This window comes from Delphinapterus leucas, chromosome 20, assembly GCF_059928025.1.
Source record: "Delphinapterus leucas isolate spDelLeu-1000000601 "Yukka" chromosome 20, BTC_Dleu_Yukka2, whole genome shotgun sequence".
In the NCBI taxonomy this organism is placed as follows: Eukaryota; Metazoa; Chordata; class Mammalia; order Artiodactyla; family Monodontidae; genus Delphinapterus; species Delphinapterus leucas.
In genome coordinates, this window is record NC_143148.1 from 33,924,122 (window position 1) to 33,948,440 (window position 24,319).

Here is a 24,319-nt window from a genome sequence, read left to right on the forward strand (position 1 = left end):
ATGATTACTCCCAGCACATGATATGTCATGGACCAGGTGAATCTGCTTGTTACCCTGGGATTTGAAAATGCTTAGAGCGGTCTGGGAATCCCCATCCTGTTTACTTCTTTTCACAGGGGAAATGAAAGTTCTGCTGTAGTTGAATGGATAAAAACACAACTTTGCCAGCCTTCAGAGGGCCCTTCAGTAGTTCCCAAGGTTCCTGTGATTTTATATGAAATGGGCAGGACTGGAATAACAGGTCTTTTGTATTCATTGTTGCTGATGGAAACAAATGGCCTAATACTAGTTTTTGTTTTTAATCACTGAAGAGCCATTCAGTATGCAAATATAATCCTCTCAATAAATATTCATTTGACTGAATGACTCTTTTTCCTTTTTTTTTTAATTATAAAAGCAACACGACTTGATCCGAAGAAACCTCAGAAACTTCAGTGATGTCGGCCATGAGACTCCACCTTCTAGGCTTAAAGGAAGTTACTACCATCCTCTCTAGAGCAAGGGTGTAAAAAGCAAGTCATAGATTAATCCCCGCTGAGGAGGCTTGGGTAACTGGCAGAGCAGATGCTCAGAAGCGCTCAGACCCCTTCCCAGTAAGCCATTTCCGTTGTATCTGTTCTAAGATAACAGCATCACTGAGAAGGGAATATAGTCTGGGGAAGGTAAGTACTAACTGTCCTAAGGAGCAGCGCGTTCCTTATGTGACCGCCCAGCAAACAAAAACAGCATTGGACCATGGGTCACATGTGCCGGAATTCCCACTTAGTCAAAAAAACAGTGTAGCTGCCCTCCCTTCCGCCGGAAAGGTTTTCTATTCTTGAAATGTGGGAGACAAATTCCTGAGGGGAAAACCCAAACATTCAACAACCGTTTGCTTCTCCAACAAGGCTTCCCATATGTTGAAGCCCCACGGAAGAGTATTTTGTTCTTAAAAATAATAACAGGCGGGGGGCAGGTAGGGTTCTCTAGTGACGGTGGGAACTTCGGGGCACAAACACTGTGAAGTTTGTTAATTTCAAGACCAGCCCTGGGAGACAGAGAAGCTGACATCAGGGCAGGATCGCTGGCCGAGCTGCTAACTGAGAGCAACTGAGGCCACTACTGCAGACCAGCGTCTTGGCCTTCTTGCGGTGCAGGGACTCAGGGCTCACGGGGAGCAGGGGAGCGGGGGAGTGGGCGGGGCGGGGGGGCGCACCTGCTGGGTTGTGGCACACTAGCTACCGCCTCCCTATTCCTCCTCCTTCTCCCCCTCCTCTCCCTCCTCCCCCTCCTCCTCCTCCTTCCCCTCCCCCTCCTCCCCCTCCCCCTCCTCCTTCTCCTCTCCCTCCTCCCCCTCCTCTTCCTCCTTCTCCTCCCCTTCCTCCCCCTTCTCCTCCCCCTCCTCCCCCTCCCCCTCCTCTTCCTCCTCCTCCTCCTCCTCCTTCTCCTCCTTCTCGGGGATCTCCACCAACAGGATCTGTTCCCCGGGATCCAGGCCTGAGCTCATGTGGATCCGCACCGAGTGCTCCTCGGGCCAGGCCGCACCCCCCTCTTCTCCCTCGGACCTCCCCTGGGATGCAGGTGGCGGAGAGCCTGGGGCCGGGGTCTCCGGGGCCGCGGGCTGTTTTGAGGTAGCTGATCCCGTCTCTCCCGCTGCGTCTTCCGAACTCTTGGCCTGGAATCCAGAAAAAGTGACTCGTGAGGCAGAGGGGTCTTGGACACTTCCCAGTTCCCTCCTTCTTGGACCCCTGGGACCCCTGAGGAGGAAGACAGCGCTCCAAAATCTAATAGCTGGAAGGTTGGGCGGAGCTGCATCAGGGTTATGTGGTAGAAACAGTATATTATGGGGAAGTTGAAGGATTAAAAGCCCCGGTAGGATGTGGTGAAGCTCTTTGGGATATTTTATGTCTCTGTGGAGTTGCAGGGCCGGAAGCCTGAGTGAAGTTGCTAGTTCAAGGGCAGAGCCCCGTCAACAGTCACTGAGCTATTGAGGGAAGAGAGGCTGTGACCAGGAGGGAGCACCACCAAAACCTCTGCAGAGCTCAGCCAGCCTGCCCTGCCCGGTTAGCCGGGATGTGTACTCCCTGGTGAATGAGAAAAGCTCTAAGCAAATACTAAGGTAAAGGCTGATGAGGGCAGGAGCAGCTGTGGCCTGGCCCGTTTCCTGGAAGGTCTCAAAGGTTGAGACACCGCCCCCCCTCCCCACCGGCGGGAGAATGGGCTGGGTACCACTGGCATTAGGCTGGGCTGAGCCCCTGTGTCTGGAGACTTGGTGGGTACCTCCAACCTCCAGCCTGCGGGTTTCCCATGGATGGGGTTCCCGTGGGTAGAATTAGGGAATTGGGTGAAAACCCAAGCCTTGTGGATACCCACGGCCCCTCCTGCTCTCTCTGACGCCATCTCTGCATGGGAGGAAACTGGGGAGGGAGCAGCCCCCAGAGCAGGAGGCCCAGTGGTCTGTAGGGAGTTTAAGGTGAGAGCAGTCAGCGTGCTTATGAGGAATAGAGAAGTCAGAGGGCGCTGAAGGAGGAGAATTGGGTGGGGTGGGGGGAGCCAGGACACTCCTAGATCCCGCGGCAGCTCTGGGGACCTGCCGCTCCCTCTGTCTCCACGCACTTCTGCATGTTTCGGTGCACCTGTTCCCCCCACCCCCACCCCGCCCATCCACTGTCAACTCTGACAACACACTTCCAGGGCAGGATGCCCAGATGGTGCCCATTATGGGATCTTCTTGAAGCATCCTGCTGTGAATGGAGCCAGAAGGATCATGGGAAGTTTGATCAAGTGCTTCACTGTGTTTAACATGCTTTTATGAAAGTATCCAAGGTAACCTGCTTCACCTCTGCTACCCCATGTGACAGCCAGGAGTAATGTGGGCCCCAGAAGGTCCTGGAGGAGATTCCCCAGGACACAGGGCTGGCAGTGACAGAGTCAGGATTTGGACCTGTGTCTATAGGCTGCTGTTTAAGAGCTCCATGTACTCTGCCCTTCTGCCCTGGTTGTTCTAAAATTGCCTTTTATGAGAACACTCATGCAAATTTAATTCACATCTCCAAGCTGCCTGGGTGAAGAGCTAACACTTAGAAGCAACAAATCCCATTTCAGATAAAACCTTTCACTGCACTGAGAACATTCTCGGAGGTCATGTTCACTCAGTCCCACACACCAGCCAGCACTAAAGACCCCAACTTGCCAGCTCGACCCTGCCCTTGACAGTTTGTGAGCCAGACAATCACATCTGTCCTCAATTTGGGGCCATCGGTGGATGCATCTGGAGAATGTACTGGAACCCTGGGTGACTTTGGTGTCATTCCCCAACTCCTGCTGTCAAATGACCTCTGGATCGGTCTCCTGGACCAGCCTGGATTGAGACTGAGTTCAGCAGCCTCCTCTGATTTCTGTCATGTAGACTGCTGTCCCCTCCCTGCCACTGAGCTTCTGCCTGACCCCACCCCCCCTTTCCCAGCAGCCTCCCTAAAGGACAGTCATGAACAACCATAATTAGTGCAATCATCCTAACTGGCACTCTTGGCATTAGTCGCAGAAAAAAGTCCCAGAATTAGTTAAAAATTCCGTTTAGACTTAGGGGGTGGGGACAGTTGGCACCATGCCTGTCACCTTGGATTTTCCTTTCAGATCTTTTAAATGGTCACAGACACAACATTAAATATGAGAACGTCACTGTGGTCTGGGGAGGGACACTCCCTGCCCACACCCACTGCTCCTACCTCTGTAGCAGCAGCCGGATGTCCATTTGGGGGGATGCGCCCACCCCAATCCCCACTCTCAGTCCAGGGATGGGCATATGAGCCAGTCCTCCCCAGAGCACCACACTGAATGGCTCAGGAACTGACATGTGACCCAATTCTGTCCAGTGGCTATGAGCCCTGGGACTTTTTGCTGAAGCTACTGAGAAAGAGGTACTTTCTTTCTGTGGGAGTTCCTCAACCAGGAGGATGTGATCTTGGGGGATGTCCTCTTAAGCTCTTGGGGGACTGCCTGGGAATGGAGCCATCCCCAAGGGAAGCAAAGGTGATAGAATGGCAGAACTCATCCTACTGGCATCATTTGAACTTTTAGATCCAGCCTTGCCTGAACTTTTCAATGACTTGCTCCTATAAATCCCGTTTTTTCAAGCTAATTTGAGCTTGCACTGTCACTTGCATTTCTATCACTTAAAACCAAATGAATCCTGACTGATAGGAAGAAGGAAAAACAGTCCCTAAAATGGAATGCGTGGGTCCCTAGGCCTTCTTCCTGGCACGTGGTTGAAATGGACCAGGGGGCTGTGTCTCCAACTGCATTACCTGTTCCAGCACCTGCTGCTGTCTTGCAGCCGCCTCCAGCGCAGCCAGCTCCTTGAGTCGCGCCCTGAGGTGGGCAAGCTTGCCATCTTTGGCCCCCTTGGCACCCATCTTTCCTGCTGCAGCCAGGGCGGCACTGAAGAGCTTGGGGGTGCCTGGCCGTGGAGGAAGGATGAGTACGCTCTGCTCCTTGGGTTTGTTGTCATTTCTCAGCATTCTCCTGAAAGAAAGCAGCGTCCACTAACATGACCAGCAAGCTCTGGGAGAGAATGAGGCCGCGTTGGTTCGGGCAGAGCCCTTTAGTTGAGTTGTGTGATGGTGTTTGTTTTGACTAACAGTTTCTGAGCTCCTTTTCTGAGCCCAGCACAGTGCTGTTTGAGGCATCACATCTCACTGAACAATCAGAACAACCATAATGATGTGGGTCTTATTGCCTGTACGTTATAGATGAGGCTCAGAGGGGTTGAGTGGCTTTTCTGAGGTCACACAGGAAATGATGCAGGATACTTTAGTATATAGAATCAGAAATAGGATGTCCAGATGAAAAAGAACCCGAGCTTTCTGCTTCTCCTTCTTTTGCTTCATTGTCATTTCACCATCATCACCATCACCAATGTGGACACAAGTGTCTGTATGTGTCAGGCTCTGTGCTCAGACCTTTACAGGCAGGCATTCTTTGGTGACCCCTGTGATCCCCCTTCCTGGTGTTCACACCTCTGTGTGAACCCCTCACCTTGAGCGTAGTGGGACATGTGACTTGCTTTCAACCAGTGGAATACAACAAGGGAGATCAAATGTCATTTTTGTGAATGTGTCACATAGGATTGTGGTCTCTGTCTTATAAGAAGACTCTCCCTTGCTGGCTGTGATGAAGCAAGCGGCCACGTTGGGAGAGGCCTACATGGCAAGAACCTGAGGGCAGCCACTGGCCAATGACTAGCTAGGAACCAAAGCCCCCAGTCCCACAACCACAAGGAACTGAATTCAGTCAACAGCTATGGGACCTTGGAAGCAGATCCTTCCCCAGTCGAGACTTGAGATGAGACCCAGCTCTGGCCCACTTCCTGATTACTGCCTTGTAGTGGATGCATCTAAGCTGTCCCCAGACTTCTGACATTTAGAAACTTTGAGATAATAAATATGTGTGGTTTTAAGCCACTCAATTTGTGGTAACATTGTTACACAGCAATAGATAACTGATACGCACTTTAAGTCTCACAGTAATCCTTACAGGTAGGTCCTATTATTCTCCCTCATTTCAAATGAGGATGTGGACGTCCAGAGGGGCTGAGTAACTTTTCCAAGGCCACACAGCTGGGAAGTGGCAGAGCTGGAATTCAAACCCCTGCCTTTGACCCCAGCACCCCAAGTCTTAAGGATTACAAAGCAGTATCATGGTCATTATCTTCTTGGACGCTGACAACACTCCACGACCTGGAAAGGGCTGGGATTACCGTACCTAGAAGGGTTGGGGAAACTGAGGCTCAGAATGGGAGGAGTGACACGCCCAAGGTTACAGGAAGTGGCAGAGACAGAATTACAACCCAGATCCAATGCAATATACCACGCTGCTTCTCTAAATAAGGAGAGAATTTTCCATCAAAGAGAGCCCCAGCTTTTATTAAGGAATTCTTCACACTACAAATACATGATGAGTGGTTTGGCTCAAGAACAAATGAGTTTCGCCTGCAGTCTAGCAGGTCTAGACGACTAATTGGCAAATTCATTCATCAGGGTTCCGGCCAAACTTGTTTGTTTAAAAATGAGGCCATTACTGGCTGCTTATCTAATCAGAGGCAATGGATTTAAATTGTGCATATTGATATTAATTGCCCAAGACTTACATTTTTGAGCTGGGGCTCTCCCAGGAGACCACAAACATGATAATTTTCAGAGGCCTCTTCCAAGCCCAGCGCTGTCACCTGTGTTATTTGAGTCCATAATTCACAGCATGGCAGTCCGTGGGAAGGCTCGGTGTGGTACTCAAATGACACGAAAGAACCATCTACAGGCCCTTTGCTGGTCGCTGATTATCTCTGTTTTGAAACACTGAGCTGACTTCTGGGACATTTCCAGATCAAGGAAATTTATCCTCATTTTCAGATGACATGAGTTTCACTCTAATTACGGTATAATTCACCCCCGGAGAGAGTGGCATGCAGGAGAGCTTTTTGCCCCATTTCTTGGAGTGGCCAAGTCAGAGGGTGAAGTGTCTCACTTCTTTGGGGCCTCAGGTCCCCCATCTGTAAAGTGGGGAGCTTGGACAGAATCTCAGCAACTCAGACTTCCCCAGGCCCTGTGGTTCTCAGACCTATATCTCCTTGGATGGGCAGAGCTCATCTGTGATCCCCTGCCCCTCTCCTCAAGCTTGCCTGTCCAGAGAAGCAGCCTCGGCTGCTGAACCGTGCCACGGCCCGCTGTGTGCAGCACGGCCCGCCAGCCCCTCCTCCTTCCTCTGGCTGCCTCACCCCAGCACACCGCAGGCATGGCCAGGAGCAAGGCCTCTGTGGGATCCCGGCTGACTTGCTAAACCCACACCTAACCCAGCCGGAGGAATGGGATGACAGCTATGAGTGTGGCTTTTCTGAGCCATGTTCCTCTTGCAGGGGGCAGGAAGGCAGGGGGAGGGGAACCCGGTACCTATTCTCAGACATGAGCAGTCAGTTCTCATTATCCGCGGTAGTTAAGTTCTGTAAAGTGTCTGCAGACACGGAATTAGTGACTACTGAGCCATGGCTTCTGGGGGAAATACAGGATTCGGTTACGGTGAGCCTCTCCACACGTTTTCATCAACTGTTCATTACATAATCTTGTCTTGTGTGTGTTTCTGTTTAAAGACATCTTATTTAATATACATCATTGATTTGTTTACAATGAACGCGCGGCTCTCTAACTCAGGCCCGCGTGGGGCGACACGAGATAGCACTTCAGCACTACACCTGGGGCCATTTCAACAGCAAAATCCCCAACAAAAATCACAAAAATGTGAAAAACATGCTACATAATGGGCCACACAAAGACACTTGTTTACAATATGAGCTGAAACAAGAAGGCAGACCGTCACCCTCTTCAACTTTAGCTGGGAATGTGCGCTTTAGGTGACTCCAATTTTTGCCTCTGGGCACACGTCTGCGAGTGTCTGCGTGAGCCTTTGAGTATTGATTTGGGGATTACAAATAAATTTAGTGAGTAGGCGAATTGCAAGTATGGAATCTGTGAATAATGGGGATTGACTGTGCATCCTTGTCCCTTGGGACAGTAGGGGGACGTGGATAGACTTGGGGGAAAGATCACGTAGACCGGCCACTGGAAGGGCCCCATGGCTTCTCTAAGAACAGCCAGGTAAGATGAATTACAGAGCAGCCTCCTTCCCTGGGAGACCCCAACGCCTTGTCTATATTATGCTTTAAGGTCAACACTGCATCCACTCACCTGGGAGCTGCCAAAGGGATTCTGTAAAAACTTAAGTCACAGTAAGTCACTCCTCAGTGTAAAACCCTGCATAGCTCCCATCTCCCTCAGAGCAAAAGCTAAAGCCATTGTGAGGCTTCCCCTACAAGGCCCTACCCAATCTCACCCCCTACACTGCTCCCATCCCATATCAAGCTACATTCACTTTCTTGTTGGTCTCCATGTAACACTGAGTCTGTGCCTCCTTGGGACCTTTGCACATGCTGTTCCCTCTGCCTGGAATGCTTTTCCCTGCAGGCAGTTCCCCAGCTCACTCCTTCACTCTGGCGGGTCTCAGTTGAAGTGCCACACCCTGAGAATAACTTTTCCTGACCAACTTATCTCACATAGCTCCCTCCATCACCTCTATCTCTTCATGTGGCTTTATGTTTCCTTATGGCCTTTATCCCCAGCTGACACATCACATAGTCATTCCTTTCTCCATTGTTGGCTTCCCCGACTAGAATGTAAGCTTTGTTTGCTCCCTCCTGTGTCCCCAGGGCCTCGAACTATCAGCTCAATAAATTATTGTGCTGTATGAATGGACATGGTGAGTTTGTTCCCTTTATTATGACCACTCTCTCTACAGATTATTTATGGTGACTGAAGTGGAAAATATGAATATGTGATAAAAGGCAAGGGAGGAAATACCAGATAGGTGGATTAAAAAGGCTTTATCCCATGGGAAAATTATAGAGAGAATTTAATGGATAAAGAGGAACAATTATTATTATTAACATGTATTGAGCTCTCCTGTGTGCCAGGCCCCCTGCTAGAGACATTCACATACACTATTTTATTTAATCGTCTCCACAACAAAGTGATTACCCTTATTTTACAATGGAGAAACTGAGACCAGAAAAGTAAAGTAACTTTTCCAAGGTCACACAGCCAGTACTGCACATGGACAGGACTTGAGCCCTATCAGCCTCCCAAGTCTATTGTGCATTTTCTACCACATCGTGCTGCTTCCATCACTCAATTTAAAACCTGATCTTAAGTGTTTGAAAGCAAAAAACTGCTTTTCTTAAAAATTACCTTTTCCAGGGAATTCCCTAGCGGTCTAGTGGTTAGGATTCCAGGCTTTCACTGCTGGGGGCCCAAGTTCAATCCCTGGTTGGGGAACTAAGATCCCACAAACTGTGTGGCATGGCCAAAAAAAAAAAAAATTACCTATTCCCCAACAATACAAAATACAGATGCACAAGGTTATTCATTGCAGTACTATTTATAATTGCAAAATATTGGAAATAGCCTAAATACAGTTGTTAAAAGGAATGAGGAAGCTGTGTGTGGACTCAGTGAATGTTTTCTGGGATTTCTCGTCAAGTGAAAAAAAGTCAAGTGCAAAAGAGAATCTGCAGTGTGCTATCCTTTGTGTAAGACAGAAAGGGAAATAAGCAAATATTCACAGATCTGCCTATTTTTGCAAAAGGAAACACAAGAAGAAAAAAGCAGAAACTAAGGCGATTAGATTCCTGTAAGGGGTGGGTGGCAACAGGTGCAGGGAGCTGGGATCCTGAATGCACTGTTTTGTAGCCTTCTTCCATGTTCATGTTCTACATATTCAAAACACAAAAAATCAACAAGGGTCAGTGTGGGGGAACCCTGAAATGGAATGCAAACTGAAACACGTGAGCCTAGCTGTATTTCAAATGAACGGAACAACCACAGTAAAGGGAGGAAGACAGAGAACCAATCCAGATAACCCTGAACACAACACCTACATCGTGGGTCCTCAGGCTAAAGACAGAAAGAACTGCTCTCTGCTTAGAAGGCTTTCTTCTTTCCAGTAGTACGAAATAGGAATTCTGGTGCTACTTTCTCTACATTGTAGGGCTGAACAAATGAATCAATGTAATGAGGATAAAGGGAGTCAAATTTCTCAGTGTCGGAGAAGGAATTTACAAATATGGAAAAGGAGATTAGAATGAACTCTGTGATGTTGGATCGAAATTGTTAGATAGGTGGAAATAGAGACAGAGATATACAGAGATATAGATAGACACAGACAAAAAAATAGATGTTGATATATATGTATATGTATGTGCATATACATATATGTATGTGTGTATATATATATATATATATATATATTTGCATTTATACATACAGGTGTATATGTAGATGTATTTCCCAGCTCTGTCCACTGTGGAGGCCTAGTAACACCCCAGTAGCAATGAGAGCACTTAGTACTAATATCTTGGTTTCTAAAAACCATTCCCCTCTAAAAGGAATCAAGCCTCCTTGGAGAAATGCCCATTTCCAGGGATGCAGCAGGGAAAGTATAAGATGAATCTACGTCGTTTTATTGTGCCTATAAGCAAAAAAGTGCTAAAATATAACAGGGACGTAACAAAAGTTCACTATATTCGGCCTACAGAGGTGTCCAGTGGCCAATGTGGAACAATTTGAGCGTGAAAATGATTGTAACAGGATATTCGTGGAATACAGCAAATCCATACCATTATAAATAGATAAATGAAAAATCAAATAAATGGGAAAGAAAAGAAAGTTCTTCCTTACAGTACATTGCTAGCTAATAAATGTAGAAAGCATGACAGAGTTAGAAAATCACCATTTTGCAAGCACCATGGCAGTCATTGCAAGGAACCTTCAGTGGAGACTGAAAGTAGTGAGGTAAAGTGAGATAAGGAACAGGAAATCTACATCATCTCAAGGTGACTCGCCACTCATTACTTATTAATTTCAAAGGGAAAAATAGTAATTTGAGAGTGTGGAAACTTTAACCAAGTGATCAGAGTAAAAAAATCATCAGAATAGGGAGAAAGCAGCCTCTCAAGACACTGTACTGAGAAGGACACAACATCACTTCTGAGTAATTCCTGCCCAAAATGCAGAACCTGAAGGTAATGATGAGAAAACATATAAACTTAAGTGGAGGGACATTCTACAGAATAACTGGCCTGTCCTCTTCAGAGAAGTCAAAATCACTGAAGATAGGCAAAGGTGAGGAACTTTGATCCCAGATCAAAGGAGACTAAAATGGCAACATCATGCAGTGGGGGATCCAGGAATGGAAAAGAAGAAAAGAAAAGCTATAAAAGACACTATTGGGACGATTAACAAAATTTGACTATGGATTAGGGATGAGATAAGTATTGCTTCAATATTGAATTTCGTGATTTTCAGAAAGGTACTACAGTTATGTAAAAGAAAGTCTGAGTCCTTAAGAAATGCACACTAAAGTATATATGGATTTCTTTTATTAAAAAAAAAAAAATGTACCTGGCTTTCTTCCGGAGCAACTTCTGAGACTCAGGATAATGCACCAAAATGTCATTCAGGTCCTTCTTATCCAGAATGAAGAGGTTGGTGAACCCGTGGGCTATCACGTTAGCCGTGCGCCGGTTCCCGCCCCCAACAGCCAGCAAGCTGGGGCAGAGAAGGGAGGGAGGTGAGACCCTCAGGAGGCTGCAGTTCTGATCACACTTAGCATCTTCACTTTCACCCCTGCCTGGAGCATCACGATGGCCTCACACGGGTGAGAGCTGGGCCCACCTTGCATATGTCAGCAGGTGCCAGTGCTGTATGCATAGCGGTTTCCTCAGACCCACCGAAGGGCCCTTGAGGACGTGGTCCCACCCCCTGGCCATCCCTCCCTTCCCCAGCCTTTGCCGAGGTCCCCTTGTTTCACCCCGTTCTGACCTTATTTCTCCAAACACAGATCCAGCTTTCAGCGTCACCAGCACAGACTTCCCATCCGGGCCACCCAAGACCTGCACCTGCCCCGCCTGGATGATGTACATCTCCCGGCCTATCTCCCCCTGAAACAGAGAAGGGGGCGAGTCCCTCTGTGATCACCAAAAGCAACCACAGAAGCAGCAGGGCTAGGCCCAGGCGCTGGTGGCACAGTGCAGAGGAACCTGGGCTGGGATCGAGCCCTCCTACCGACTTGGTATGTGGTGTAGAGATAGTCACTTCCCCTCCGGGGTCTCAGTCTCCCCACCTGTAGATTGCAGGATTACGGTGGGGAGTTAGTGGTGTGATGGAAAATGCTAGATAACGAGGCCCAGGTGTAGTGCTATTTGGTAAATTTCCAGCTATACGCACCCATGGAGGGCCCAGAGGCATGGAAAAGCTCACAGTGGTTCATACAATCAGGTGATATCTGCGCCTCCCCCATATCCTATCAGGAGCTTGGGCGGCATTTGCTTACTGAAATAGGAATGATAACAGCTTTAATAGGAATGTCCACCATTCCCTAACGCTTTTCTGTGCCAGGCGCTGCTCTAAGTGCTTTATGTGACTGAGCCTCCTTAGTCCTCAACAGCCCTCTGCGGTAGGAACTCTGCCCAAGGTCACAAAGTTAAGCAAAGCCGAGCCGGGATTTGAAAACAGGCAGTCTGGTTCCATGAACCCAGAGTTCACGGTTGTTACGAACCCCCATTCATATGTTGAAATCCTAACCACCCCCGGCTCCTCAGAATGTAACCTTATTTGGAAATAGGGTCATTACAGATGTAATTAGTTAAAAGAAGATGAGATCATACCGCAGTTGGGTGAGCCCCTAATCCAATAGGATTGGTGTCCTTATAAAGGGACATTTGGGCACAGAGACAGGCGTAGAGGGAAGACAGTGTGAAGAGGCACAGGGAGAAGGCAGTCATCTACAAGCCAGGAGAGGAGCCTGGAGCAGATCCTTTGCTCACCGTCCTCAGAAGGAACCTACCCCACCGACACTTGGATCTCCGACTTCTAGCCTCCAGAATTGTGAGACAATACAGTTCTGTCATTTAAGCCATTCCATTTGTGGTACTTTGTTGTGGCAGCCCTAGCAGGCTGATACAACGGTCTTAATCACAAATTAAAACCAATGAACGAATGAATGAATAGCTTTGCTTCGGACTAGAATCAGAAATACCCAGTCTGCCAGCACCTTCCAATCCTTATGCCTTCACAGACCGGTGCCCTGGCCACACCTGGTGTGTGTAAAGGGAGAGTGACCAAAGACTGGTAAGTGGCTTATGCTTTTGATTCATTTGACAAATATTCCCTGGGCATCTCACACATGCATGGCCTTCTTAACAAAAAGGAAGAAAGTCTCCTTCCCCTGTTTCAGTGTCCAATTTGACATGGGGCTGAAGTGTGAGGGGCTGCAGAGCTCACCCTCATCTCACTGACCCGCCCAGGGGTGGTCCTGGGGTGGCCTCGGGTTGTCTCAGCGAGATTGTCACAGCGCCAAGCCTGTCAGCAGAGGGCGCCATTTACACACGTTCACCAAGTGTTCACTTCAGCTTCCACGGCAAACTTCCCAACAATCTGATTCATTTTTCCTCATCAGAGGTAAAGTCTACATCACCCACAAGGATATTAGCAGCAGCAATGGCACCGACTCTGTGCCAGCCATGGTGCCAAACTCCCTATGCATATCTTCTTCAATTCTCACAGTCACCCCATGAGGGAGATACTATCAATGACCCTACTTACCCTTGAAAAGAGTCAGGCTCAGAGAGGGCAAGCCACTTCCCCAAGGCTGCACAGCTAGGAAGTGGCTCCAATGTCAGACAAATCATTCTGTTGTTCCCAAACTTCTCTTGGCCGCTAAGGCTGCAGCTTTAAATTCTCAGCCATACCCTTGTCCCCATTCCCCCAGCTCTTTGCTTCCAGAAACTTCACTGTTATGCAGCATACAGCTTGGAGATGGGGCCCTTCTGGGGCTGGGGGGTCCTGAGTTTCACAGGGGGTTCTTGGGCAATATTTTCACCCCTGTATACACACTAAGCTCCTCCACCCTGATCACTCACTCACCAAGTGAGCTCCGTCTCACCTCGAATCCCAAAAAATGGGAGCAGAAGGGGCCTTAGACACTGTCTAGCCCTGGCATTCAAACCCAAATGAGTCCCAGGATCAGGTGGATAATGTAAAGGAGAGGAGGGAGCCTGTGGGGCAGTGGAGAGTGGTGGGACCTGTGGCATCAGGAGAGGACGACATCCCCTTCAGGGCCAGCCCCTTCTCCACTCCACATGATTCTGGCTATTTGGGAAAGTGGGGCTCAATGCTAGCCGATTTTCTGTTTTCAGCCGGAAATCTGGATTTTTATGTGAAACCTTCCAGTTTTTTTTGGCAGTGCTGCGCACTTTGCAGGATCCTAGTTCCCTAACCAAGGACTGAACCCAGGTCACGGCAGTAAAAGCACCAAGTCCTAACCACTGGACCTCCAGGGAATTCCCGAAACCTTCCAACTTTTAAAGGTTGGAGACTAATTCAAATTTTTATTTTTAGATTAGTCCAAAAAAAAGAAGGAAAAAAAAAACCCCATGAAACATCTGTGGGCTGGCTCCTATGCAAGAACCATTAGTTTGCAATCTCTGACCTATCCTACCCCTCCTCCAGCCCCATTTTCCTGACAGGAAGACCAAGACCCTGGAAGCAGGTCCATCTACACAGTCAAGACCCTGCCCCTCTCTATGCTCCTCACTTTCCTCTTCTATAAAGTGGGGCTCCTCGTCCTGGCCCCCATGGCCCCAGGAAGAGGGAGCAAGGCCTGAGGCACATCTGAGTTCAGTGCCTAGAGCTGGACAGAGCCTCCTCGTGCCAAACAAGCCAGGAGCCCTGGGGTCAGCTCACCACCCTCCTCCCCTCCTGGCAATTCCACTCGCCCCGCTGTGCCTTCATAGGCCCCCGCTCCAGCCCAGCTGCGACAGGCAGTGGCTGTGAATCCCAGACCGCCTTGAGGCTGCCCTGGGCCACTCACCTTCTTGCACACGTAGTCGTTGGGCAGGTAGACAACAGAACGAAGTCTCTTCAGCATGTCGAAGATCATCTGCCGGTCACAGCCCTGCCCCGAGAGGACGGGAAAGGAGCCGTTTAGAGGAAGGTGTGGGCTCTGGACCTTCCAGAGTCTTGAGGGTGGGGACACTGGGTGGGCCATACCTGGAAGAGTGCCACTTTGCTGACGATGTCATAGTTCACATCGATGGCGAGGTCCAGCCGCATCTTATCTGGAAGCTGCACCATCAGCTCTGACTCGTCTGCAAATGAGACCCTGCAAGGTTCAGAGGCACAGCCGGCCCCCTCCTCCACACACACAGGGCCCGTCCACACCACACTGGTGGGGACCCCAGGCACACCATTCCTCTACCACCTGGAACCACTCTAGATTGGGAGGGTATCCTCTCTGCCTCCAGGCGTTTGCCAATGCCGTTCCCTCTGCTGGGAACAACCCCCTTCACCTTCCTGGCTAACCCTACTCATTCTGCAGAACCCAGCACTCATGCCACCTCCTCCAGGAAGCCTTCCCTTGACATCCTCCCACCTAGCTATTACGTTATCAGTCCCTGTGCCATAGCACATATCACACCCTTTACTGCAATTGTTTGCCAATGATCTGTCTTCTCCACTCACATTATAAGAACAACATTAGCAAGAAATGAAGTATTTGGAGCACTTACTATGTGCCAGGCAGTTTCACAGAGTGCTTTACCAAGATGATTTCATTAAATCCTCCCAGCAGCTCAAGAGGTGCCCACTATAATCCACTTTACAGACAAGGACAGGGAGACTCCGGAGGGCAGTGACTTGCCCATGTCCGTGCAGCCCAGGGGAATGGAATCAGGACCCCACCCAGGCCCTGTGACTTCAGAACCTATGCTGCGAGAGCAGTATGTCTGCCCACCATGGGGTCTGTGGTGCACAGCTGAGAGCCTGGCACAGAATGAAGGTCGGTAACTGGAGACAGAAATGTACCACGGGGCCTCAGCCCCGTGCTCTGTCCACTGCACCACAATTAGCTTAGGGCTCAAGTGCTAGGTCTGTGCAACCCTGGGCAGGTCAGAGCCCTCTCTGGTCCTCAACATGTGCCCCTGTGAAAAGTCACAAGGCTGTCACTAGAACAGAACGAGGCAGTGGAAATGAACATGCCTTGGAAACTGTAGTCATGTGCTTTGTCCACAGACTTGCCAACACCCCCCAACTCAGGAGTCCGTGGGCCTCAAGTGTGGCTTCTTTGAGACCAGAGTGAACCCCACAGAAGCAGTGGGGGGCCCTTTCATTTTTCTGAGGGCCTTGGGAGACTCTAGGCACAGTGCCAGTGGTCCATAAGCTTTTCAGAGCCCTCCAAAACGATGTCTAGGCTCTGAAAACAAAATTACTAGCTCCCCAAAATAAAAAGGATACAGGAAAAAAATAAAGTCAATTAACATGTAATTAACCTATTCAAATTTCACTAAGGATTCCATTTAGAATCTGTGAAAACTTCACTATATTTGGAAACAGTTTACAGGTAAGATTCTCCCACTTTGCAAGAATAACGGAGCACACCTCATCATTGACAAGAAAACAGAAACAGCAGTGAATGAAAATGCATTGTTTTAGCCAATTTCAGAAGCAAAGTATAACATCAAAAAATTTTTTTAAATATATTGTAATAAACTCTAATAATCTGAAAAAGAATTTTTTAAAATTTACAAAATATGTATTATATGTATGGATGTATATGAAGAGGAAGAGAGGAGAGAGAAACAGAGACAGAGTCTTCCCTCCTGGTTCCAACTGTACTTCTATCTTCGAATGTAGATGCATTTCAAGGTGGCGGGCGGCATTCGGAAGACAAGCGCTTCATGTCTTCAGGGGTCTCCTGATGGCTTAACTTGGGCACCGCCCAATGCCTCCCCAGGCCGCTCTCACTTAAATGTTGGGGCCAAGAGAGGCCCCCATGCTCGGGGCCTCAAGGACACGGGATGAGGCCAGGGACCAGGAAGGCAGGGCACCGGGTCGGGCTGGGGGAGCTGGTGACAGCCGGGTTGGGGCAGGGAGGGGAGGGGGGAGGGGGCGTGGTCTTACCCAGCATGCCTTGGGAGTGCCAGGTGTACTCATACCAGGTCTTGACCCGGTTCTGCACGGACCTGGGGATCTTGTAGAAGTTCATGTACTTCACTGTGCTGTCCATACAGCTGCGGTAGTAGGTCTTTCCCGCAGTAGCGGCCCCCACCACGTCTCTCATCTGGGGGTAAGGAGGGTGGTCAGGGGAGCCGCTGGGTCAGAGCGGGGCCGGGCTCTGGGGACGTGTGTTGTGGGCACATTTACTTAACACAGGCCAGGGGTACGTGCCTGTGGGGCTGGGGGGAGATCAGGAGAGAGGGAATCCCATGTCCACACACAGGTTTTCCGACGATGCTGCACGTGGAGGAGCGAGGCTGCTGGCCCCCTCCCGTGGCCTCAGGTCTCTGGGGCCACACAAGGAGGGAAGGCCTCCCTGGGCTGGGCTGATTCTGGTACAACGTGGCCCCTTGGTGCCAGAGGTCACTTTGACACCACGCGCCACCCTCCCGCCCCACCCCGCCCCGAGGAAATAGGAACCAGGAGTGCTGCTCCTTGGAGCAGAGCCCCTCAAAGGTAACTCTGAGGACCCCTGGTGGTTGCCTCAGGCACTGACTACAGTATGAGCCGCACCCCCAGTACATTAGAATCCACTGGGGACTTCTCTCCAAGGGAACAGCCCAAATCCTCAGCCCCTGCAGAAAGCCATTCAGCCCAACTCTCCAGCTGTCCCAAAGGACTGACATTTCAAATGGGAAGCAACTTCAGAGAGGAAATGGGACCTACACCTCCATCACCACCCCTTCACTCAGCGGGGCCCAGAGCTCCAGGCTCCTAACTCTTGGCCCAGTGCTGTTCCTGGGCCTAGTCTGAAAGGAACGGGCACAGATGGTGATGCTTCTGGCAGCAGCAAGAGGGCAAAGGGCCCTGCAGGCAGGTGGTTTGGAACAGACTAGTGACCCAGCTACCTGTCCGATCATCACGGAGAAAGCGAAGACACCTGTGAAATAGTTCAGACCCTGGAAGACAATTTCAAAGAGCGTCCTGGGGTCGGGCAGGCCGCCGATGGTGATGAGGGTCTTCACAGCCCAGTAGTAACAGCGAATGTAACTAGGGAGAGAAGAGGAAGGGGACCTCAGTCATCACAGGCCCCGCCCTGTGGATCCTGGGCAGCCTGGCGTGGATACGTACGTGTACACTGTACAAAAGAGAAAAAGCTTTACGGCTCATAAGTGCCCCCGACCCTGCAGAGATATGTTGTCATCCCCATTTACAGATGTGGAAACTGAGGCTTCCGGAGATTACTTAGAAGACTTGGCAGGAGGATAAACCAGGGTTTTCCAGCTCCTGATGCCTGGGATCCCTCAGTTTCCCTCAATATGTTTTCAATGTCCGCAGTCTTTCCTTTGCTATCCCATCATGAGGTTTAAGAACAAGCTCAAAAGTGGAAGATATCTGGAGGATCACCTTTTCTGACCCTCCCCCTTGCCTGTCCACTAACCAGATAGTGAAATTGAGGGCCGCAGAGGGAAAGGGAAAACCCATGGTCACCAACTGGCAAGCTCCAGAGCTCAGACTGGAAACTAGATGTCATCTGCTTCTCTGAGCTAGCACCCACCATCAGTAAGCCTTTGACACAGCTCATGAATCATCGGAAAGGGAGGTATGGGTGATGGGGCCCTACTGTGTGGTAAAAGGCATAGGAAATGCCTGCGCTTGTCTAATTATCACAAAGCAGTGAGAGTCCCTCCCTTTCTTTTTTTTTAAAGTTTTGCATGTTTATTTATAATTACAAGTGTACATTACTCCAACAGAGCAGCCCCATTGTTATGTTCTAATTTTTAGCCACTAAGTCCTACAAAAATAAACCTAAGCTTTTACAATATCTTAAACAATACAGAACTAAAATCTTTATAGCTATTTGAAGGGATTTAGTTACCAAGGTACTTATGTTCATACCTTCAGACCGTGCCCTCCTGTCAGCAAGGCTGAGGTCAGCAGGGCCTAAAGCCAGGGCAGTCTCAGCAGGCTTTCCTGTGCTTCCTGTCCTCCCACCAGGGCACAGGAATTGCCCAGAGCCTGCCCTGGCTCCAGTGTCCTGATACACCCATGTTTCCAGGGTCCCTGCTCTACTGGGAAATGGAGAACATCAACCAGATGGCCAATCATCTGGTCCAAGAATGACCCCACATTTGTCCTCCCCTGGGCTCTGTTCACCAGCTATTTTGCAGCACCACGCTTAGAGCATGGGCTCTGGAGCTGGACCGCCTGGGCTCAAACCCAGCTCTGCCACTTTCTAGCTGTATAACCTGGACAAGTTACTCATCTAGCCAAGCCTCAGCGTCCTTCCCCTGAAAGGGACATGGCAATAGAGCATTCTTCACAGGGCGATCATGAGGGTGACATGAGGTGCAAAAGAGCTCCTGGCACACGGTGGGCTCTCAGTAAACGTCAGCTATCAGAGCCTTCTCTGTCACTGGTGCCAGCAGTGGGGAACAATAGACTCACCTATGTCCTCAAGAAGTTCACTGTCTAGTGGGGACAGGCAAGTCAACGTGCAATGAGCACTGGTGGGTGGGGAAGCAGAGGTTGCTGGGGAGTTGGGGCAGTGCGGCGCCTCTACCTCTGAATAGCTGCGAGGCCTGGGGCAGGGCTCTGGGCCTCCTGACCCCTCATTACCACCTAGTGCAAGAAAAATCTCAGAATCATGAGACAGGCCTGCCCTGTCAATCCCCATCATACCAGTCCTGGCCACCAGAGGGCGTGCTGAGCAGCCTTTAGGAGGACTGAGCTGGGCGCCGCCTGGGTACTGTCTGGGCTCTGGGTGCCACTGGGCCACCAATAGAAGATGAGTGATATCCACACAGCTCCTGCTTTCCCCTAAACCCTTACTGGCTGCAGAAGTCAGCCACTGGCATGGATGGCACATCTTAGGGGCCTCCCAAGTCTCCCATGCCACTGGGTCTGTGGGGACCCCTGCATGCTGCCCCAGACCAGGCCAAAGCAGAGCAGGATGAAGAAACCAAATATTAATATATAGGAACTTAGGTCCTTAAGCTCCCTGGCCTATAGCAGGTGCTCAAGGAATGGTCACTATTTTGAAAGTTATTATTACGGATCATGTTTGATTTCTACAGGAATTCTCCTTCACTACTTGTGCTTTTGCATATCCTGGGGTTCCCTACAGGATTCCATTTCGAAAAGGGTAATGCTGCCAGAAAAGTGTGCCCCTCCACTACGGAGCAGTGAGAACTCCCCAGGGCCATGCAGAGGGAAGTCCCGGATGGTTGGCCCTGTCCTCCCCTGCCCTGCCTGCCATTCCTCCCAGGCCTACCCGTGATGGGGGCCAGGCCCAGCTCCAGGACGTGGGTTTTTAGCCTGTTGGGGCACAAACCCCTTCGAAAAGCTAACAAAAGTTATTAGGAAGCTTCTCCTTAGAAAAGCCAGCATGTTCCCAAAATTTAATTCCAATTTCAAGGGGTGGTTGTGACCCCCTTAAATCTCTGGACCCCTGGTTAGGAACCCTTTCCTGGTGTGCCGGCTTCCCCATAAGAATGGCCATAGCTAGGAAGTGAAGTCATTGACTCCTGTCCAGGCACAGGCTGGACATGTTACATACTTTATTTATTCTTCACGAGAAATCTGAGTGTAATCCTACCCTCATTTTATAGATGAGAAAATTGAGTCTCAGAAAGGGTAAGGGCCTTACCCAAGGCCACAGAGCAAGATTTAATGAATAGCTTCTGTTCTTCCCTTTGCATAGAATGTCTTCGAGTCCTCCCTCTGCCCCCTTGTGAGGGGACGAATGAATGAATAAATGAGTGAATGAATGGTCTAGTCATGGGCTCAGGAGCAGGGCTGTGGGTGAGTTCAGCCACAGGGAAGAGGGAGCGGGGCCAGTGGTGATGTAGGCGTGCTGGGCCCTGACCCCATCCCTGACACACTCCACCCCACAGCAGATGGCAGGATTCCCCCCACCTGCCTGGTTGCCCTGGACCCTGTGACTCTCTAGGTGAGCTCCCCTCAGGCCACAGGCCCGTCGCAGAGGGTGACAGCTGTGGCCATTGGGGCCAAGGTTGGGGCATCTGTACTGAGAAGGGACTTTCTGGACCAACAACCACTCTAGAGAGAAGCCACCTTGGACACAAGTGGCCTGTTCTAGCGCCAACTGGAAACAAGCACGTGGAGGAGGTGAAAGTGTTGATAGCCGGACTGAGAGCATTTTGTGTCACTAGCGGGCACAGCCCAGGGTGAGGCAGGGCCTGCCTGAGGGGACTCACTGACCCCCTGGATCTGAACTCTTCCTCCGCCTCTTTGTCACCACAGCTGACCGAGTGCCGGCTGTGGCCTGGCATGGGATCGGTGACTCAGATGCACCCAGTCCTCACAGTTACCTCTTCAAGGTGTGGGGCTCCTATTATCAGACCCATTGGGCAGATCAGGAAACTGAGGCTCAGAGAAACGAAGTGAGCTGCCCACTGCTAGCAGGTGGCAGCACCAGGAGTGAGCTCCGGATTCCTGTTTCTAAAGCCTGTGCTCTGAATCTCCAGGCCCATCCCTGACCTTGACCCTAAGTGCTTCTGTCTCCTTCCCACACTGCCCTCCATCCTTGTTATCACACAAACCCTCTCTTGACCTCTTCTTTTTTTTTTTTTTTTTTGCCCTCATGGACAGGGCCCTAACCCCTAACCAATTCATCTGTCTGCTTCCTGCCTGTCCTCCCCATCCATCCTCCCATCAGCCATCATTGGGAAAATCATCTTTCTGGGATTCCCCTGGGTCCTGTCATTCTCCTGCTTAAAAGGCTTGGAAAGGCAAGTGGTGAGAGTGTAAATGGGCAGCTTTCAATAACCAACCAAGCCTCAGAGATGAGGTGGTGTACGGGAACTCTCTGTACTTTCCAATCCACTTTTCTGTAAACCTAAAACTGCTCTAAAAAAAGAGTCTATTAATAAAAATAATAATAATTTTTTAAACACTTCATAAAATGTTCATACCCTTGGCCCTGCCATCCCTCTGTAGGAATTTATTATGAGGAAACTGTCAGACCAGAAGACAAAGATTCCTAAACACAGACACTCCCTGCAGCATCACCACGTGTCATCATGAAAAAACTGGAGACAACTTAAGTAGCCAATGACAAGGAAATGGCTAAATAAATGGTGGTATCTCTGTGTGGTGGGGCATTGGTATCATGGTTTTTAAAAATTTACTGATGGGAAAATATGCACAAAATTATGTTATTCTATTTCCTTGTTGGTGACAATTCTTTTCAACTTTCACATTTCTAAAATAAGGATTATCTTATAATCCATGTATACGTTTAATGTAATATTTCCTTTTTTCCCAAAAAGCTATATTGACTCAATAATGTATCATAATTAACTGCATCTTAGACTCAAAGAAAGAGAGTATGTTCCGATCTTTCTTTTATAATCAGAATATATATATATGTATACGAACAGTAAAAAAGAGACTTCTGCTGGTTTTGCCTAGGGCAGCTCTATCCAATAAAAATATGATGTGATCCACATATGTAATTTAAAATTTTGAGCAACCACATTTTTGAAAAGTAAAAAGAGGTGAAATTAATTTCAATAATGTATTTCAGTTAACCCAAAATATCAAAATTAATATCATATCCACATGTAACCAATATTTTAAAAATTAGGAATAAGACACTAATCCAAAACCTGTGTGTTCCCTACAGCTGCAGCGTATCTCAGTGGCCCTTGCACTTCAAGTGCAGCCAGTGGCTTCGGTATGGCTCAGGTGGGAAGCTGCTTGGCAACCCGGCCCCGCCTCCCTCTATGGATCCTTCCACACACCCTGCCCGCTCCAGCAACAGAGGACCGCTGGCTCCCTGACTCCACTATTTCGCAACTCCACACCTTTCTTCCTGCTGTTCCCTCCCCCCGGGATTCTCTGCCCCTTCCCTCCACCTACCCAGGCCAAGCTCAAACTTAACTTTTCAGAATTGACCATCCCACGTCTCCCTCCCCCCCACCCAGGGCACTGGGCAGATGGTACCACACGTAAGACTCTGTAGCCGTGCTGTCTGGATTCAAATCCTCGCTCTCTGTGTGATCTGGGAAGTCGCTTCACGTCTGTTACCTCATCTGTGAAATGGGGATGCTGATGGCTCCTGTCTAGTGTGATTGTCGGGAGGATTAAGTGAGATACTACGTGAAGTGCTTAGAACAGGGCTGGTCTGTATAAGCCTTCTCCAATGCTTGCTATTATTAGTATTACTACCATTGTCACCATCATTAACATTTGAGCATGGACCTCTATGTGTGGCAGCTCTCTGGACTGGCAAGTAGATTTCTCCTTGTTTGCAAGCTCCTCCACGGCTAGCAATGCCCAGGAAGCATGTCGAGCAGTATTCCCTGGCCTTGTTCCCGCACAGCCGTGCCCACAGGGTGGAGGAGTGGACACGCACGTGCTGTGAACTGGCCAACTCAGTAGACTTTGGGATGCGAAAGGATCTTTCTAGCAGGTCTTGTTCATGTCTGCCCCCTTTTGCCTGGCACGTGGCAGGTGCTCAGAAAATGTTAGATTAGTGAGGATGTGGAGACTTGGCCCTTGAACCTTATCATGACAATGATTCTTTGGGAGCGAGGTGACCTCGGCAAAATGGCGGCAGTGGGACTCCTTCCTGGGAGTCTTGGTACCGTGAATTATTAAGACACAGGAGGAAGACCGCGGCTCACCTGTTTCCCACGCCATCATAAACCCAGTGAGTGGAGCCAAGGCCCTCATAGGCTGAAGCCCAGTAATACAGACATGAGTTCACATGTAGACTGTAGAGCAGGTAGGCTGTGGTCCTGATAACCCTGCAAAAGAAGGAAAGGCATGAACACAGTAGCAGAAAGGGTGGCAATGACATATCACCCCAGGGGTCAGAACTGCAGGGAACAAGCTAGTCTTCACCCTTCCCAAAGCCCACCTCAGAGCCCTCCCTGTCAGAGCTGCACGGCCCTGCCCAGCTGTCTGGTGCTACGGACACTTGACCGATGGGAACCAGTGGCTGGACTGGGCCAACTGGCTGCTCTGTTGAGACTGTGCTGGTTAGGACTGGTGATACTTGAACAGAAAGTTGTCAAGACTGGGGGCTGGAATAGGCACAGAGCTACATGTGCAGACAATTCCAGGGAAGTGGAAGAGCTGAGTGGGGGATGCATCGGGGCGGGGGAGCAAAGAAGGGACAGATGCATACAGAGGAGCGCTGCTCCATGAGAGATGGGGAGAGCAGCCCTGTCCCCGAGCGTGGCCTGGCTGGTCCTGGGTCCCAAGCTTGGACATCTGCAAGATGGCCCACTGTGTCCATACAGCCACTACCCCCGTGTTTGAGTGGTTAGGGGGGTCAGTTTCCTGAGCTGAGACTAAATTGAGACCCAGTTCCCTGGAAATGCAGGGGAGCCGTGCATGTCAACCTACGTGAGACCTCCTCACAATTGGGGGAAACGGGACATTCCTGGTTCTCTAAAAAACAAACATCCCTTCGCAGAAGGGCCAGGAAGAGGCCCGGCTTCCGGTGAGTGGCTGTGGCAAGGGGGCCTGGGGGCCAGGGGAGCCGAAAGGGGAAGTGATGGGGGTAGAGAATGCCTTGCTCCGTTCTTGCTGCAAATGTCCTGGGGCATGTGTGTATGTGCATGTGTGTGCACGTGTGCACTTCTGTGTGTGTGTGTGTGTGTGTGTGTAGGGGTCTCACCTGTAAATGTAGGCTTTGCTGAGGATGGATTCCAGGCGGTTGTTAAACTCGAAGAAGGCCATGTACTGGGAGAAACAGCAAGGCATCAGGG

At 49.8% G+C, this 24,319-nt stretch overlaps 1 protein-coding gene across 1 annotated transcript in view; it reads right to left on the reverse strand.

Annotated features, from left to right (window-relative positions):
- Positions 1-1,306: 1,306 nt before the first annotated feature.
- Positions 1,307-24,319, reverse strand: part of CNGB1 (cyclic nucleotide gated channel subunit beta 1) — a gene marked incomplete at its 3' end in the record, with an annotated part of 67,894 nt that continues 44,881 nt past the window's right edge. Inside the window, exons 23-32 of the mRNA XM_089902477.1 lie at positions 24,229-24,293; positions 23,228-23,350; positions 17,483-17,624; positions 16,539-16,698; positions 14,631-14,728; positions 14,452-14,535; positions 11,403-11,521; positions 10,983-11,129; positions 4,287-4,503; positions 1,307-1,654 (exon numbers count right to left, since the gene is read on the reverse strand). Of these exons, the coding sequence (XP_089758603.1) occupies positions 1,307-1,654; positions 4,287-4,503; positions 10,983-11,129; positions 11,403-11,521; positions 14,452-14,535; positions 14,631-14,728; positions 16,539-16,698; positions 17,483-17,624; positions 23,228-23,350; positions 24,229-24,293 (1,503 nt within the window). The remainder of the gene's footprint in view (positions 1,655-4,286; positions 4,504-10,982; positions 11,130-11,402; positions 11,522-14,451; positions 14,536-14,630; positions 14,729-16,538; positions 16,699-17,482; positions 17,625-23,227; positions 23,351-24,228; positions 24,294-24,319) is intronic.